The following is an 18,890-nucleotide window of genomic DNA, read 5'->3' as shown; positions in this document are numbered from 1 at the left end:
TATTTGCAATGCAATTAATGCTACTTGCTCAGTTTACAGGGCTGATTCTAGTTTTACTGTCTTGTGCCTGGCCTAAGCTGCCTAATCTTGTGTCTCTAAAGTAACAACCAACAGTTGTTAGGTGAGTGTCTGCACTACTTGATTTTTGAGCAAGAAACTTTCTACATTCCCGGTTGACAGATGTTTGGGGCAGACGAAAGCAAAAATGTTAAGTTCTGCACAAGCAGTCTAATAAGTTTCTTACCAGTAGTTCAGGTTTCATTTTCTTGATACACAAAATGTGGAGTCTTTCAGGAACATAGAGGCTAAACTTTTGGTGCAAGTACCAAAACAGAGAGTTTTAAAAGCTTCAAACCAACTTTTTGACCTATGAAACTAAGAAATGCAAACTAAATGTCACCCTATGAGACCTGAAATGTTTTTCTGAAACCTATTCTTGCCATTTTAAAAACATTTCATTTAGTGAAAATGTGATTTGTGTTCTTTCGTGTCTTTGCAAATATTGATAGCATGTTTGCAATGAACATGACCTCAGACTGGGTTCTTCTTTTTGAAAGATTTTATGGAAGGAAGATTGAAGTTTTTTTCTGGATTTAATAGAGCTTTTAATCTGAATGAGGAAAAGGTAGAAATAAATTGTAGTACTCAGGGTAGCACAGGCACAATTTTTTCATTAAATGGTATTGAACATTTTCATGCATGTTATATTTGCTTTAATATAAAAAGGATATTAAGTGAGCCTATTGAATATGTGCTTATAGCTAAATTTTTTCTCACTTGAAAAAATAATGTGTATTTGCCCAGTGAAGTTTTTTCCTTTTTTCTGAAAAAGCTTACTTTCTTCATGAAGATACAGTGGTTGGCTGAATACTGGACTTTTAAGACAGTTGGTAAGCTTGTGATCTTTAAATGCAGCTAGACTGGGCTAAACAATAACTAGTCTATTTAAATTACTCTCATTTTTGATCCATCATAAACTTCACTGATTGCAAATTTTATCAGCTTCTCTTCTTCCCACTTGTAAGAATTACTGTCCATCCCACAGCCTTCTACACACTCATGGCCCCCAGCTAGTAATTTCCCACAGACTCACACTTGGCAAACAGAAACTGAAGCACTGATTTTTTTCCTCTGCAAAGTTTTACACTGATTTAGGAGGTAGCTTAAAATAGCAACAATGCATCAGCCCCACAGGTTTGTGGAACTCAGAGGGAATGGGAGCTTTGTGGGTGGTTCTGCACAAAGGTTAGCTTTAAAGTTTGGCCCTGGCTCCAGGCCTGTTGCATTCACTCCAGTTTATGGTCTGCGTAATCACTGACTCTGAACTCAGGTGGTCTGTTAAGACAGCAAGTAGTTAAAAAATGGCAGCTAACAAACATCCAATACTCTGTGAGTACATGCTACATGCGTTTGGTAAGTTGTTTATGTAGTAGGTGTATTACATGAACTTGGAGTCTTTTAGCTTTACTGACAAACTTTGATATGTTTCACCTCACAACTGAGTTCTTATTTTGAAATGGGCTGTTTCTTCCCTTCTGCTGCCTAAGATTTCTTTCTGCTTATACTCGTCTCTCATTCCTTTGAGGTGCTTATAAACACATCCTGTAACCCATGTTTTTTTGTCATATTTGCAGAATGTTGGTGTATGTTTAAGCTCTATCAGATAGATAGGAAGAAATATCATACTCCCACTTATAGCCCATATAATACATTTACCAGTCATTCATTCAAAATATAGCCTTTAAGTCTACATTTCTTCATCATGTCTATTCTTGACATATCAGGAGCCTTGTCTAGAAATTTATAAATGCAGAGTCATTTCATCATAATACAGCAACTTCGATATAATTGGTTCATAAATACTATCCAGAATTTCCAGGCTTTTCTGATGGGATGTGTAAATTTCAAGTATGTCAATAAAAGATTAATGTGAGCTTACTTAGCCCATATGTAGCTCAAGAATGATGGGTCTGACTGCTCATTATCTGACAAAAATGGAGAGGGATGAATATCTGACATAAGAGCAGGAGGTCAAGAAGAGACTCAAGGTGGTGTTTAAATTCTTGCTTTTCTAGACCATGGAATTATGCATAAGTGATAGTTTTAGTGCTAGTGTCAGCTATCTCAAAGGCCTGGAAATACAGACAGACGTTGAAACACAACAGCAAGATCAGCAGGCTGGGCTGGACCAAGCAGTTGTTTTTCACAAATACTTTGTCTAGGACTGTGATAATAGAAAGAAGCAGTAGCATGAAGTGGAGGAGGGATGGAAGAGGACTGGCATGGGTGTCAAGGTGCTATGGGTGCAGGGGAATAGGCAAGTATACCTCTGAACCAACTGGCATTCCTGTTGTTGCGGGTTTGATGGGGGTGGGATCTGGGTGGATTGAAGTCAGATTGAAACATTAATCCACTGCTGGAAAAATAGAAGTCTAGGTTCTCCTTGCTCATTCTTGTAACAAGTATATGGAGTAGGAAAGGTATACTTGGGAAGTAGACAGAGCCTTCTCTGTGGTGACAGTAGTACACGGTGTCTTAATTTATATTTTTACTCAAGACGGAATTTTTAATAATTTCTACAGATATTTTAATTCTCATATGCAAGTTCCAGAACCTTGATAAATCTTAAGATTATAATATTTTAGTCTCTGTAAACCAATTATAATTACTATAATCAGATACTTCACATCATGAAACAGAAAACAGAATGAGGAAATCATCCTAATTTGTTTATTTTCTATTGAACTATTCTGAAAGAGAAGCTACTGGAAAAGCTTATAATTTGTTCTTGGTTATTCTTCAGACTATTCATTGACTATAAATTATGTAAGTGTATTCCCAGATGTACTGGAAAACAAAAGATCGCCTCACCCAGCAATGAGAGGTTGTAATTGTAAGTTCAAATGAATTTTTTTGAACTTTTTCAAATGAACTCGGCTATTTTTCCAAAGCATTTCCTCTGTTTTTTGGAGGAGTCAGTTTGCTAAGGATTCATTCCATTAAGAACTTTGCTGTTGAAAAGTATCTATCTCCCATAAATATTGCCTGGTTTTCTGAAAACTCTTGCAGATAGGTAAAATACATAATTCTTTTCTCTCCTGAAGATTATCTTTAAATGGGTTTAAGCTAAAAAATAGCAATGTACATGCCATCCCCACATCAGAAGTTTAGGGAGGAATAATGTTGTCCTTATTACAAAGTATACGGAGAATTCTGTGAAGGTAGCATGCAATTGCTCTAATTCAATTTTGACTGGCATACCTGAACTTTTTTCTCAGAATAAAGGATGTGGCATCTTTGTGGAGCTTGGAATCATTAAAAGTATGTTTAAACTCTGAATACTTCATTTACTTCAATGGGAAAATATGTTTGCTGATCATGCTCTGGAGCTTTGGAAGGTCCATCATTATCACTGAAGGCTGAGTTCCTAGGAGAGACGATGGGGAAGGCTGTAATTTAAATTGAGGGAACACACCAGCAAACCAAGCTACATAATGAAACAGGAATAGGAATGAGGCAAAGATGGAAACGCTGGGAAAAGAGAAGAATAGAAGTATCAGAGCAGAGCTGGAGTTGTATGCGACTTTTTAATATCAATTTGTACTTACCAAAGGATATTAACGGCCAAACTTTTATTTTTATAGGAGGTTTATGGAGACTCATCTAAGAACAATTCCGAGTGATGCTTTCTCCAATCTCCCCAACATCTCTAGGATGTAAGTTCTGTTTCTGATGTTATTCTTTTAGCTGTTATTTAAAATCAATTTCCTCCTCCAAAATTCTTTTTGTAGAATCTTCTGAAATGAAAATATTCTTGCACCTTTGCTACCCCACCACTTATATTGTAGAACTGCAGGTAATAACCCCATTTTTTATAATCTGAACTAACTGTGGGAAGGCATAGTAAGTATTTTTGGATAAGAGCACACCTGTATTGAAGTAGATGTGATAAATAAGGCCATAAAACTTGCAAAACATGAGAAAGGGTTTAATTCATAACGAATGAACATATTCTATTGCTGGTCCTGGCTAAAAATCTGTTCCCCGCTCCCAGTAACTCATTTCAACAGAGACCCTGTGGCATTTCTAGACTAGGGATGGACTTTCACCAAAACAAGGCAGAATCCCCATTGCCACTCTTCTGCCTTTTCTCATATGTGAGAAAAAAACCCACTTGCCTGCCTGATATAAGGCGATCCATTTGATCAAGGAGCACATGAAGAGTACTCCCTTGTTCCCAGCCCCAGCAGGAGGATGCAGTGTTTGTTTATTATGCATTTTTTATTTAATATTCTGTCAAGCTGGTTTATATACAGCTGTTTGCTACACAGAACAACTTTTTCTTAACATGTCACTGATATAACCTGTCTTTTGGTAGGTTAAAATGTAATAATTAATTCTCTTTTGAGACTGAAACTCCAGTTTCCTGGGCAATAGACATATATTGCTTACAGGAAAACAAAATTAAAACATCTCACATAAACACCTACCTGTGTAATACTCAATCACAGAGGTACAGACTGGAAATACTTTCTCTGTTGTACCCCTCTTTTATTATCTTGCTTCTTTTTGGAATGGGTAAACAGCTTTGTAAAAACAATATTACTGTAGAAAGAGAATCTGTTGGTCTTACAATCTCAACTAGTTACTTCTTCAGTATCTCTTCAAACGCTGCTAAATACATCTCCCAAAGTGACCAATAAAAATTAAATCTCATGTTAGAAGAGTTAAAATCAGTTCAGGTAATATGCTTCTAGCTCTATTCTGGAGAAGACATAAGTTCCCTTGGAAAAGTTAGTGGTATTAGTCATCTGGAGGCTCTTAGTGCATTTGCTGGTCACAAAGTATTCTTCCCAATTATTTAAAACATATTAAATATTTTTTAATATCATTTGAAAGAAATAAAAATTTATCATTTTTAAAATTTCCACCAAAAAAAAAATCTGATCCATCACTGATTGCAATAAAAAGCTCTCCTAAGTTAAATGGTCATATTTCAATTTGTTGTTTACTATTATTACTTCTAATACTGTCATTGGAAAAATAGAATTAAAAAGGAGATGAGGCATATGATACATTATTTCTATTTATTATTACATTTTATTTGATTTTGACATCTGTAATTGATTCCACTCAATTTAATAATAATTTAATAATTTAATAATGATCAGGTTGCTTACGGTGTGTGTAACCACGCAAAACATTAAAAACTATATTGAGTAAGTAACTTTGATCAAGAGTATCAAAAGTACTTAAATATTTTAATATTAATGATAAATACAAAGAGGGCAGTCAAGTTATTTTAAAAGATCTATAGATTAGAAATATGATATAAAATATTATTAGAAAAGTTATTAAAATACAGGAATGCATCTTTTAAATGTTATTCCAACTTTTAATAAATTTTAAAACTAAAGAGATATTTTGAAGAGAGAGTTCCAGTATTATCATCCTCTTAACAATGGTCTAGCGACTGAAAAACTATTTTCTCATGTTTCAGTAGATCACTAGTGGTACAAATACTACTCAGTCTAAACTGTGTGCAAGTGTTTCTTAAGTCTGGTGTCTGGTTTTGCTTCTGAGCCACTTTACTGCTTACATCCTTTATGACATTCACTGTAATGCTAGATTTTCTCTCTAAATTAATGTCAGAACATGTTTGGGTTTTTTTCCTCAGCAATATCAACAGTTGCTCTGATGATGTTTCTCTCTAGAGAAATTGCAACAGTTGTTCGCAATGGTGGCCCAAGGACAATCTTTGCTTCTTTCCTTCCTTCTTAATAATTTGATACAGATAAATATGCCAATTTACCTGAGGGCTAGATCCCCTTAGAGAACTCCAAGGTGATTTTAAGTGGGGAGAAGGAAAGAAATATGATTCTGAAATGTGAAATACAGATGTTTGCTTTTGCTGCTTAATAGCAGGGTTGTGGTTTTTTGATTTAACAGTATTCTGCGGTATACTGTGCACCTCAGGCATCAGTCAAAATCAAAATCCTGTTCAAAGTTCTTTCCTAAGACACTGTCTGTGTATCTGGAAATGTCATGGCAGTTGGATGAGAGAAATAAAATGGTATGACAGGCACTAATGATGGTTTGCCATGACCGGAGACTTGTTTCTTTCCCTGTTTGATGGTGTTTAGCTACATCTCCATAGATGAAACACTTCAGAGTCTGGAGGCCCATTCCTTCAACAGTTTAAGTAAAGTCACTCATATGTAAGTATCGTAAAAAAAAATAAATGAATATAGTGATAAATTCATGGATGTGTGGAAATAACATCTATCTATGTCTATCTCTCTCTATATATATATATATTGATGTTTGAGTTATTCTTGTCTCCTTTGTAGCTGAATATTCCTTTTCCCATTTCCTTTCTCCGTAATGTGGAGTCAGCCTCTTTTTCTTTGACTTGTGCTCTCTTCCCCTACATCTTTTTGGATCCCTTGCTTTCCTGTATCCTCCAATAGAAGCATAAGAAAGTGCAGTGAAAATTACGTGGGACTACATTATGAGCTCGATGGCAAGTTGAAATAAACTGACAACTAAGAATTACTTTTGTCAAATTACTGAAGGTAAGTGTAAAACAGTAATATAAACACCAGAAATAAAATCAGAAGGACCAAAGCACAGAGCAAAATGGCACTAGCTGGAGACATGAAGAATAACAAATAATCATTCTGGAAGTGCAAAAGTAAAACAAAGAGTGTTTATCTGCTTATTAGATGCAATGGGAATGTTATGGACAAAGGCTTCTGGGGAAGTGTTTTTATACCTTTTGTTCTTACCAGTCCTCACTAAGTGTTGCACTAGGGCAGTTACAAAAGTGGTAGAATATGTGCATCCACAGAGCTCTTGTCATTCAGCTGTACCCTATCAAAATGAGAAGTAATGTACTGAATAGAGCTTTACAGGATCCATCCTGTATCTTCCGTATTTCTGTTACTGATCCAAATGAGGGAATGGAAAGGGTGCCAGTGTTGTAAAGCTCAGTTAAGTTGAAGCTTATCATATTTCAGAGAAGATTTGTGTTTGCAGAGATTCCATGGGAGAGCACTGCCTGTCATCATGGGTCCAGAAAACACTGTCAGATAGGAAAGACTTCTGTGTCCGGAAAGAGAACATACCAGAGGCAGATACATCTTCTAAAGCTATTGCAAGGGGTGAAAGCTACAACCCATTTTCCACACTGATGTTTGACAAAGTAAAAGTAATAATACCTTTAAATTAGACTAGGCAAGGTTCATGTTAGACTCTAGGAAATGTTTTCATATGGCTGGCATAAGTAAACCCTACACTTGTCCCTGTCATTGGAGGCCTTTAAGGCTGTTTAATCAGAAACTCCATACATCTATTTAATCTTCACTCAGAGAAGAACATTGAACTAGATGACCTCTTAACACTGCTCTATTTTCTGTTATTTTTTCTCCCTTTTACTTTACACAGTGTGAAACAGAAAGGTTAATAAAAATGAAAGAGATATCATTACTGTTATGGATAGAGAACACCTAATGTTGGAAAGTGGAACCACCTGTCCTAAAAGTACCTGACAGGCAAAACTAGAAGTAGAGTCCAGGATCCTGAGCCCTAGTTCAGCCCAGAACCATGCTTCTGTATAATATTCCTGAGTGAATTTCATAGGAAGGCTTCGGTGTGGCAAGAGTACATATCTTCGGTTATAATGCCATTTCCTCTTCTGTAGATATTTTTTTCCAGGCTTGTTGTCTTTATGTTCTCTCTTCCTCCTTCTCAGTTGTTGTATCTTTAGGATTTCTTGTTCAACACACATGAACAGTGAAACGTACACCAGCAGCACATTTTATAAGCAATGAATAAGGAATTTGGTACTATGCACTAACAATTCCTCATGTAGTACTTGTGGTTCACCTTATTAGAAGTTAAAGATAAAATGCTCTTGTGTCATTGCAGGATTCTTCCATGCAATATGTAGTGTAGTATCTTGTCTGTTTTAAACTATATGGATAAAAAGGCTTCTGAGGATGGCTTGAGAGAAAAAAAGCTAGCTGGCTAAATAGCTGTTTTCTGTTGTTCCTCTATTAGATTCAAAGTGGAGAATGGACTAGAAAAATCTCCCTTGGGGTCTTAATTAATAACACAAAATTCATCTCCTTCAAAGGGTAATATAATGTAGGCCTCTGAATATCATGAGCTCTTCCACAAAATGCACACTCCAGGGAGACCTCAGAGCAGCCTTCCAGTACCTAAAGGGAGCCTACAAGAATGCTGCAAGAATTTTTATAAGAGCAAGTAGGGATAGGACAAGGGGGAATGGCCTTAAACTGGAAGAGGAGAGATTTAGATTAGATATTAGGAAGAAATTATTATGAGGGTGGAGAGGCCCTGGCACAGGTTTCCCAGAGAACCTGTGGCTGCTCCATCCCTGGCGCACTGTTCATGGCTTTAAGAAACGGATCTAGTGGAAGGTGTCCCTGCCTGTGGCAGGAGGGTTGGAACTAGATGATTTTGAAGGTCCTTTCCAAACTTAACCATTCTATGATTCTGTGACACGATATGATTCTATGAGTAGCTTGAAGGAATGGTGGATGGAGCTCTCGTGTTGCCAGTACCTCCCAAGGCACTGCAATGTGCTCTGTAGCGCTGCCTAATTTGTGTTCCTTTCTACTACCTAAAGGGTTGGCAGGGAATATAAGTAGAATCCTTTTCTCTTGTCCTTTTCAAATCTCTAACCGCCCCCAAGGCATGTTTACACTTCCTGCCTGGGAGGACAGCCAGCGCCCCTTGCCATAGCCTGCCTTTGTCATGGCTCCCCTGAAGTCAGGCTGGAGCGCTGGTGCAAAACCACTGCTTTATCTCCCCCATGCCAGAACACAGGCCTGGATGTGCTGCCAATGCTTTAGGAAGCCTCAGGCCCAGGAGACAGCAGAGCTCATGGGTATCTACATGCACAGCGCCTATGGCACAGACTGCAGGAGGGCACGGTGTTCAGAGAATTTCCTGAACTGCTATGCAAGGGTTATGGTAACGTGGCATCCTTATATTTCTCACAAGGCACTACCAAAAAAAGAACTGTACATAAATATAATACACATATATATATTATTGTTTTTTGTAAGAGTCAAAAATACTACCCCGAACAAAACACCAGAACTTTACTCACAGAAGCTATAGGCAAACCCCAAACCTTTGCAGATAGCCCACAAAGAAGGGCTACCTCTACCACTCAAAAGCACTTCCCAGATTTTTGATATCTGTTTGCAAGTAAGGCACACGTATTTTTTAACCAGGGAACATTCAGGCATCTGGCAGATTAGGCAGTCACATATGAGCTGTAAAGAAAGCAATTTATACATTTGTTTTTCTGAATTGCTTCCATAATTTCTCTGATTTGTTTACTCTTATTGTTGTTGGGTTTGATTTATTTTGTAAAGAACAAGATTATTCAGGGATAAACATACATGTTGTGCTATGCATTTCTTTAATGTTTCTTTAATTCCTCTTGTATAGTACTTTTGCTAAAATAATACCAGGTAAGGACTATCTTAGGGAATTTTAAAGGAGGTTGAAGTTACTCTAACAGTTTGTAAAAGAAGTCATTTCACAGAGTTTCATTTTCACAGGTTGTTTTTCATGGATTTTTCAGAAAGTGCAGCTTTATGTAAATAGTTTTTTTACCCTAAGTTAATCTTATACACACAGTTTCATTTTAAAAACATTTAGTTTTAAACATAAGAACTTTATGAGAAAATTTAGTGGTTGTGGAAGGGAGGAACTAATTGCTTTGGCTTGAGTCAAATGTCATGTGAATAGGTATCCTGTGCTCTTCATCATCCATGTTTGCCAAGCCTGTTAGAGTGCTTCAGCTTTGATCTTCAGCGCTCCACTTTCTTCATCCTTATTCAGTTTATGTGCCTCTATCCCAGCTTTCTGTTCCTTCCAAACCTCAGCCCTCTCTAAGCATAGGTCATATATTTATGAAACAATGCCTGTCGAATGCTGAGCAACTTCTGCAAATTAAGGATACTGATCACCTGCTGTATTTCAATGGCCCAGATCTCATTTTGGTCGTAATTAATGACAAATTCACACTCTATGAAGATGAAAATCAGAGCCAAGATTTTCTCGTGGGTTGCTTTCTTTTTTCCCCAGTTGTGTTAAATTGGTGTCACAATGTTTTCTTGTTCCTTTTGTTTTTACCTTTCTCAAGTATGTCTGTGAGACATACTTAACATCCTTACAAATTCAGAACTGTCCCTCCTGTACAATGGCATACGTATTTATTTTTTCCAGATACACTCGTGAAAGTATTCGATCAGCAATCAATGTCTCTGTGTACTTGTCTTACTAGTGGAGCTGCAGCTTGGTAGCATTACACTAAATAAAAAGCTTTTGTAATTAAGTCATTGTTTCTCAGGAAAACATTCCTGTGGAAGGAACTCCAGAAAAATTCACTCTTTTCCCCTTCTCTGTGTCTGTGCTCATGCTCCTTTGAGATCTCTCCCTACTCCCTTTTCGTCCTTACTTCAAAAGCTTTCTCCTCTTGTGCAACTACATGAAAAGCCCTCTCAGCATTTGGGAACAAGGCCAAGGGTTATGGTTCAAGTGACTTGCCCTCATATATGCGACATTATTTGGAGAGCTGGTGTGGGACCACTCTCATCTCTGCAGAGAGGTGGAGCTAAGGGCCAACGCAGCTTTGCCAGCCTCCAGGCCAGGGCTGCACTTCCCTGGCTTGGACAGCTTGCAGAGCCAGGCTGCGGGATATGGTGCTGCAGAAAGGAGAGGTGATACGATGGAAATATCTCAGATGCAACTGGAGAGGGAGATTGAAGAGATCTGGGGGACTGCTGTATACCTGCAGGGAATTTCAAGGCACTGAAATTTTGTGTCATGCACAAAAGTCTTGTTAAAAGCTGCAGTCTGGAGGAAGGGAAATAAACAAGACTGTCAGGAGCCTGAGCCAGTTTTCTGGTGCTAGCAATGCAAAGGCTTGACAGGCGCATGCAGATGAAACAACATTAATAGTTTGGCTGTAGGGGGAGAATAAATGGAAGTATATATACAAGTGAGAGAAGCCAATGAGGCTATAGCTTAGGAAGTCTAAGAAGGTAGAGACGGGTCCCTCCAAAAAAGGCCTGATCTGAAGTGTTTCAGAACTGCTGACCTGGATATCCTTAGTCTTCAGAGGTATCTCAGCATAATGTGATTATACTGGGACTCTATAGACAGATTTGGTATTTCTGGATTCTGGGCTTGAACAAACCCAGGGGTATGTCAATACTGCAAAGCAGGTATGAAAGATATGTCTGGTAAATGAAATTCATACACCGCTTAAGCAAACGTGCCTTTCAAAATGTTACTAAATTCATATAGGATGCTAAGTAGCTTACTAACCTTTCTAGAAGTAATCTAGTGAAATTACGTCTCAGTAATTAATTCACTAGACTAATATCTGAATAATTATTATTAGTTTCATTTTATATTAATTTGGATTTTGTGCTAAATATTTATATCTTTTTAACTGAACATAAGTTCATAGTTATTTGTAAGTCTTGATGCGGGACTTTCTATCAAAAAGTAACTTTCTCTGCATATCTGCCAATTCTTAATTGGTTTATGTACTTTTAAAAATAAAGCAGAAGCTCAGTAGTTTGTAAAGTAACTGAATAATTTTGTAAATATGCCACAAATAATTCTGTTATCTTGTAGTTAGGTAGCAACATCCTTTTTTCTTACAAGTATATCTAAGTAATTTTAGTTAGGACTGAGAAGTGAAATATTTATTCAGGGCACCTTTTGCCTTTCTGCATCAATGGTCAACAAAGATGCCTATTGTCTCAGGTTTTCTTATATCTTTAAAGCACTTCATTCCCAGAATGACTCAGAATCGTTATATTGCTTTTGGATGCAGAATTTAAGCACTGTATTCTATGATTAAGTTGTATTTATAGGGTGTGTCAAAGTTCCACTTCAAAAGTCACTTAAAATCAGCTCTCACAGACACTTAGATACCTTGGAACTAGCCTACTAGGTATTTTTAAGTATGCTCTTTGGCTTTATCTGCATTTTAGGCAGCTAAAACTACTAATAGTTTTCTTAGAGTTACTTTGAAAGGAACCCTAAATTTCTATATCTTTGGGTTTGAATCGTTCCAATTCACCAATGCAAATATAAATATAGTATATATTAAAGCATAATTCTTCCATAATCACAGCATCACCAATTCAAGGAAATCAAACAGCAGGGACATAAATCTTTTCTCCTATGTTCAGTCAAATCGTATTGATTTCTTCATTCACGTTATTTAAGCTTTTCTCTGACTACAGTGCCAACTGTCTCATCTGGCAGTTCTGAATCTTTTATTCCCAGATTAATTAGTTTTTCATTTGCCTTTGTTAAACAGCACATGCCCTCTCATGGCCCAGTTACTTAATAAATCAGAATCTGATTGAATCTCACTGCACTATTTTGTGCTTTCAACTGTGCTGCAGACTTTGAATTCTTACTTTCAGTACCCTCATCCAAATCATTTATGCAGAATACTATGAATAGCAACAAGCCAAAACCTTATGACTTTATGGTACTCTGATACGTTATCCATTTCCAGGCTGAAGGCTGATTTGAAGACTGTCTTTCCCTGGAATATTTGGCCCACAACAGAGGAATATCTAACTAGGGGGCTCATGAGTCCAGCATTTTAAATGTAGTCAGTGATGGAAAAGCATGTCATTTAAAGCTGAGCAAATACCACCGTTGGGAGTGTGATAGCTATAGAACTAATAAATTCATTTGAGAGAAGCAAAAGACATTGAGAAGACTTCTTTTACATACAGAAACAGTACTATTCAAAGTAGCTAACAGATATAAAGAGTATTTTAATACAGCACTGTTACTGCAGTAGTATAACTATTAATTACGTCAGTTTAACATGCATGTAATTTATCACTGTAAGATTACTCAGCATGCATAGTGGTCTTGAGCTAGTGCTGGCCAGTACAAAAGCTCATTGCAGGAATCGAGTCCCTGAAATTTCATTTTAACATTGCTGATTTCTGTTACAATAAATAATTAACAACCAATGTGGTGATGTTCCTCCCTTTTTTTTACAGTGAAATTCGAAATCTTAGAAACTTGGATTACATAGATCCAGATGCTTTTAAGAACCTCCCACTTCTGAAATATCTGTAAGTATTTAGCACCTGTAACGAGTTGGCACTTAAGCCTCACAGGTGACTCTACACTATAGCAGTTTTGTTTCTTTGCATTTCATTTTGGAACTGATTGCAATGTTTTTCCCTGATGCTTTATTTCAATGACAGAAAGCCAGCTAGGGTAGGGGCTGGAACTTAGACTATGTTTGCAAGAAAGGAAAACGTGTGCACAGTTCATCAGTAATTTTGCCATTCTTCCCATGCATTAAATGTCTGAAATACACTAGGGTCTCCTTGGTAAAATTCCACAGCTAGCTTTCTTCTTGTGGTGAGTGTATTTTTTTTGTAGGGAATACTGGGAAGAAGGAACACAACAGAGATATACACATCTTTTATATTTACTATATATTTACACGGGGGTTTAAAGCATACCTGTCAGCTAAATGTGAAAGACCATCTATAGACACTTGATTTAATGTAATCTCTGGCAGAAAGAAATCCTGAAGAATTTTCTTTATTCCCATGACGTTTCTAAAGAGTGGCACAGAGTAACCAAACCATAAAATTCTGAAATTATAGCATAGGAAATAGAGATGAGAGAGAGTATCTTCTGTGATTGAGTAATGTTTAGAAGACTTTAAAAAGGGGGGTCATGGTAAGACTCTGTTGTGGGGGTACTGGTGAGAAGGAAAGATTTTTCCTATATATCTGAAAGCAATATAAAGAAAGAAGTTAAAATAATTTCATTCCAGGATAACAGCTTTAAAAATTGAGAACTATATTTTCTTATTTCCACTCTATAGGAATTCAGAATTAAGGGAGGGACATTAACTGTATTTACATTTGAAAATATCTTCCCCTTTTAAGCTCTTAGCCTCAATGAAAGATAGTGGATTTGGGGGTCCAGACTGTTGTCTGAATCTCTCAAGTGAATCCAGAGTTATCAGGTTTTTTTCTCACCTCATAGGCTACTTCACTCTGCAGATATGCTCAGCTGTCTCATTATTCTGTATTTCCATTTTTTTAGATGCTACAATTTATCATAAATCTGGTATTTTGATTTTTTAATTGTACTAATTGTACTTGCCTAGTTATATTTTGGACAGTTGATTATAAATTAATTGACTGACAATAGGGAGGATGAAATAACTGTCCTGCACTGTTGAATGTTTTAAATACATTAGTTGCTGTTGTTCACTAATCCAGTATGTATAATTTTTTCAATTTCTTCTCTCTTTCAGTGGTATTTTTAATACTGGACTCAGAGCATTTCCAGATCTCACCAAAATCTACTCATCTGATGTGAACTTTTTGCTGTAAGTATCTGTCCTCACTGATGTTTAAAACACTACCATCCTCAGATCCCAAGAAAGCCTACAGTGAAGGTTTCTGGTTTGGAGAAAAACATGAAATATGTCAGACAAAGTTCTTCTCCAGCTACATTTCAACCATCATTAGTACCAAACCTGGAAAATGACAGGTCACATAGCACTATACATTGGACCTGGATGAAAGACATAGACATACAAGTGCATTTCTAGACATACAAGTGCATTTCTCTTGAATCAGCCAAAGCACACAATACACAGCTTCTACAATCCCACATGTACCTTCTGACCTGAGATAAACTAAACAAGTTAATCTATGCTTTTATTTATTATGAAGGCAGAGAACAATTATAATAACATTGTTCTGGAGGAGCTCTGTTGGGCAGATGTTTGATTGTGATGTTTCATCTCCTTTTTCAGTGAAATTGCAGATAATCCTTTCATGACTTCAGTGCCTGCAAATGCTTTCCATGGGCTTTGTAATGAATCTCTAACTCTGTAAGTTCTTCCAGTTTAAGTTGCAAGACAATTACCTCTCTCAAGCATATGGTAAAATGTTTTAAAACCCCCAAATAATCCTTGCCCTACTCTAGTAGTTTGTAACAGAGAAACACCATAGACAAGTAGTTCCCATAGTCTAATTTGCCTAAACCCTTTACTTTAACAGTGATCTGAATCAGCCCTACTGCTTTTCTTTAAACTGGCTTGACCAAAGTGGTTTTGCTTTTGTATGACCCTGATGTCAGTAAATAGTTATACTGGAGAAAAATCAATGGGAAAAGGTTGCAGATTTCTCCTTTAGTAAAGCTACAGCATGGCTAGAACTGTGTCTAACTTTTTTGCAGCCTAAGTGGCACATACCATGAAGGCTAATGGGCGGCATATTTCAGACGAGTCATATTTGAAAAATTGTTAAATAAAGTTCAGTTATGCAAGCCATACTCAATGTTAACTACAGGAAAGGGTGGAGGGGAGTGAAAATGAATATCTGAGAAGTCTTTTCCTACCTAAATAATTCTATGACCTGAACTAGGAGAAATTCTGAAAAAAAAAAAACCAAAAAAAAAACACCAAAAAGAAAAAAAAAATCCTTTTGCTCTAAGGGAGCAAAAGAATGATTTGTAAAATGGCAGGCAGGGGTGATAGAAAAATCCTAGCTATTTTGCTGCGCATTAGCTCCTTTAGCCTTCCTTAGTCAGTCCTAGCAGAATTTTGTTTCCCCGGGTTTAGTTTGAGGGTGAGAAAGTTATAGCAGTGTGTTTTAGTCTAGTTCTATCTTTGCTGTAAAAAGAGGTAGAAGATGGCGCACCTGCCACATGGTGCTCTTATTCAAGAATGCTGCTGGGCACTGACTTTGCGCTATAATTGTTGCTTCTTCAAGAAACTTAAAATGAACCCAACCATAAATGTGCTGTTGCCAAGAGAAATGATCCGTACAATGTTAGGTACTCCGGTACTGAAGCAACCAAAAATACACTGTTCTTTTTTTCTTTGCTTGTAGCAAACTCTACAATAATGGTTTTACCAGCATCCAAGGCCATGCTTTTAACGGGACAAATCTGGATGCCATGTAAGTAACAGACCATTCTTTTCTTTCAAGAAAAATAAAACAAAACACAACTCTTTGTGCTTGTTGTAAGCTCTTAAATATATATCTTATTCTAAATATTTTTAAGGAACAAAAAGAGGATAATAATTCCAGCCAGCAACAAAACCATTAGTGCCTAATGTATTTTGCAGCATACTTTAATTTGGGATGTATATTTATTTATAGCTCAGAAATCAAATCATGGCAGGTAATTACAGTGTAATTTTCTTCTGGTTTGAAGCTACAATAAAATTTCTTTTGATCAGTAACATTTCTAAGACAATTTGGAAGATAATTATGCTGGTTTACTTACACGACAGTTATTCTGCTAAGTGTAGCACTGGTAATGGTAGCAGCCCTTTCACAGAAATTTCTCATCTACAAAAAAGAGCGGTATAAGGTGTTGAAAACAATTCAGAGGAACTGGTCACTTGCACGAGGAATGAGAGGTGGAGATCTCAAAAACACAAAATAACCACTTCAACTTTCCATTCACCTTCTTATTATAGTTTCTGGAAACTAATACTTAGTGAGTCAATATCCTTTATATACCATACCCAAAATCATCTGCCTCAACCATTAACACAGAAAACATCTCAATTCCAGAGGCTCCATTCACTTTGGCAGAGCTTACTCTGGCCTTACAGAGGCTTCACTGAAGAGCCTGACTAGCAATAACCTCATGAGCAAAGAGGTTTCTTCATCGTAACAGGTTCAAACTTAAACAGGGGAAGTTTAGATTGGATATAAGGAGGAAGTTCTTTCCTGTTAGGGTGGTGAGACACTGGAATCGGTTGCCCAGGGAGGTTGTGAGTGCTCCATCCCCGGCAGTGTTCAAGGCCAGGTTGGATGAAGCCTTTTGTGGGATGGTTTAGTGTGAGGTGCCCCTGCCCATGGCAGGGGGGTTGGAACTAGATGATCTTGAGGTCCTTACCAACCCTAACTATTCTATGATTCTATCATGAGTTTTTAAATTAACCAGAGAGGCACGAGGATAGATAAAATTATTTTCAATACTTCATTTTAAATTGAGCTTGAATTCTAGAAGAGCATCCTGAGATGCTCTTATAAGAGCAAATGCCATATTCTGCACCTGGGATGGGGTAATCCAGTTTACACATGCAAACTGGAGATAAGAGGCTGGAGAGCAGCCCTGCAGAAAGAGATCGGGGGGTTTGGGTTGATGGCAAGTTGAATATGAGCCAGTGGTGTGCCCTGGCAACCAAAAGAGCCAACTATGTCCTGGGGTGCATCAAACACAGCATTGCCAGCCGAGGTCGAGGGAGCTGATTGTTCCACCCTGCACTGCACTGGTGCAGCAGCACCTTGAGCGCTGTGTGCAGTTTTGGGTGCCTCAGTGTAAAGACATCAAACTGTTAAGAGTGTGTCCAGAGGAGGGTGACCAAGATGGTGAAAAGCATCGAGGGCAAGATTTACAGGGAGCAGCTGAGGTCACTTATTTTGTGGAGAAGAGCAGGCTAAGAAGTGACCTCGTGGGAGTCTACAACTTCCTTAAGAGGGGCAGCGGAAAGGGAGGTGCTGATCTCCTCTCTCTGGTGTCAAGCAATAGGACACGAAGAGATCAAACGGAGCCACAGCAGAGGAAGTTCAGATGGGACATTAGGAGAAGAGCGTGAGAGGGTGGTCAGTCACTGGAAGAGGCTCCCCAGGAAACTGTCAGGGCACCAACCCTGTCAGAGTTCAAGGAGCATTTGGATGACACTCTTAAGAAGCAGGCAGTTGGACTCGATGAGCCTTATGGGGCGTTTCCAAATTGAGATATTCTATGTGTCCCTACCCATGGCAGAGGGGGTGGAACTAGATGATCTTAAGGTCCTTTCCAACCCTAACTATTCTACGATTCTAAGTGAATCTTTCCAGAGACTGGCTATGATGCCCTAGTTAAATGAGTAAAAAAAACCCAAACAAACCAAACCAAAACAACTTGAACAAACAAAAACAAACAAAAACCCCAAATGAAAAAAGAAACTATAACAAGGCTTCCTTTCAGGGCTTTATCTACCAGCCATAAAAGTGGTTTATTACAACAATGAGTTTTCTCCTAATTAAATCATATCTCATTTACCTGGAGACAAGCACTACTCCAGATTTACAAGGTAAACCAGGGAGCTGAACATCAGTGGTAAAACCTTTATCTGCCTGATAAACTACACTGAAATTTCTAAACTAATTTTCTGAAGTAGTTTGGTTACCATATGCCAAGATAAGGTGTAATTTTGCTAAGTGCAAGCTTGGAGATTTGTTGTTTCTAGCAGCATCATTAAGTTAATGCAAAAGGCAAATATTTCTTTTTCTGTATTTTGACATTTCTAATTTGAACTCCTGTTTATCTACCACTGTACAGTGAAGAACGTACCTGTTTTTCCCTGGGTCTTATCCTAGGTCCTTTGGATCTGATGCAACTAGGAGCAAAAAGAAACAAAAAGAGTGAGGGAAAGAAATTTTAATGGGTTTTGAATGATAACATCAAGGAGCAAAAAAAGTAAAAAAGGAAAATAATCAAAAACAATAATTCACTTTTGACAAATTTTTCCAAAGACCCTATGTTCCATCCATACATCAGAAGACATTTTGGGAATCTCAGAGGCTGCCTTCTACCATGCAGTGTGCCTTTCTACTGCTCTCGCAGTCTTAAAAGACCTGTGTAATTTAAGGATATCAAAACAGTCAATGCAGATATAGCAGTGGAACCATGCATAAATGGTTTCCATCATCATACTGAATAATGGCACTACTACCTAATAAATCTGCAAACCACAGTATTACTGTATATATTTTGTAAAGGTAGGGAAGTAAAAAAAACCAGGATGAAGTGCCAGACGA

The 18,890-nt window shown here is 37.5% G+C and overlaps 1 protein-coding gene across 3 annotated transcripts in view; it reads left to right on the top strand.

The window, feature by feature from the left end:
- TSHR (thyroid stimulating hormone receptor) overlaps window positions 1-18,890 on the top strand; it is a 50,009-nt gene that overhangs the window by 17,128 nt on the left and 13,991 nt on the right. The window contains exons 2-7 of one of the 3 annotated variants that reach the window (XM_065684661.1): window positions 3,645-3,716; window positions 6,144-6,218; window positions 13,089-13,163; window positions 14,372-14,446; window positions 14,879-14,956; window positions 15,960-16,028. In XM_065684661.1, coding sequence (XP_065540733.1) covers window positions 3,645-3,716; window positions 6,144-6,218; window positions 13,089-13,163; window positions 14,372-14,446; window positions 14,879-14,956; window positions 15,960-16,028 — 444 coding nt within the window. The remainder of the gene's footprint in view (window positions 1-3,644; window positions 3,717-6,143; window positions 6,219-13,088; window positions 13,164-14,371; window positions 14,447-14,878; window positions 14,957-15,959; window positions 16,029-18,890) is intronic. The other 2 variants (XM_065684662.1, XM_065684663.1) reach the window with 2 other exon arrangements.

The sequence above is a fragment of the Lathamus discolor genome, chromosome 6 (genome assembly GCF_037157495.1).
Source record: "Lathamus discolor isolate bLatDis1 chromosome 6, bLatDis1.hap1, whole genome shotgun sequence".
Lineage (NCBI taxonomy): Eukaryota > Metazoa > Chordata > Aves > Psittaciformes > Psittacidae > Lathamus > Lathamus discolor.
This window is presented reverse-complemented; position numbering and strand designations above follow the sequence as displayed.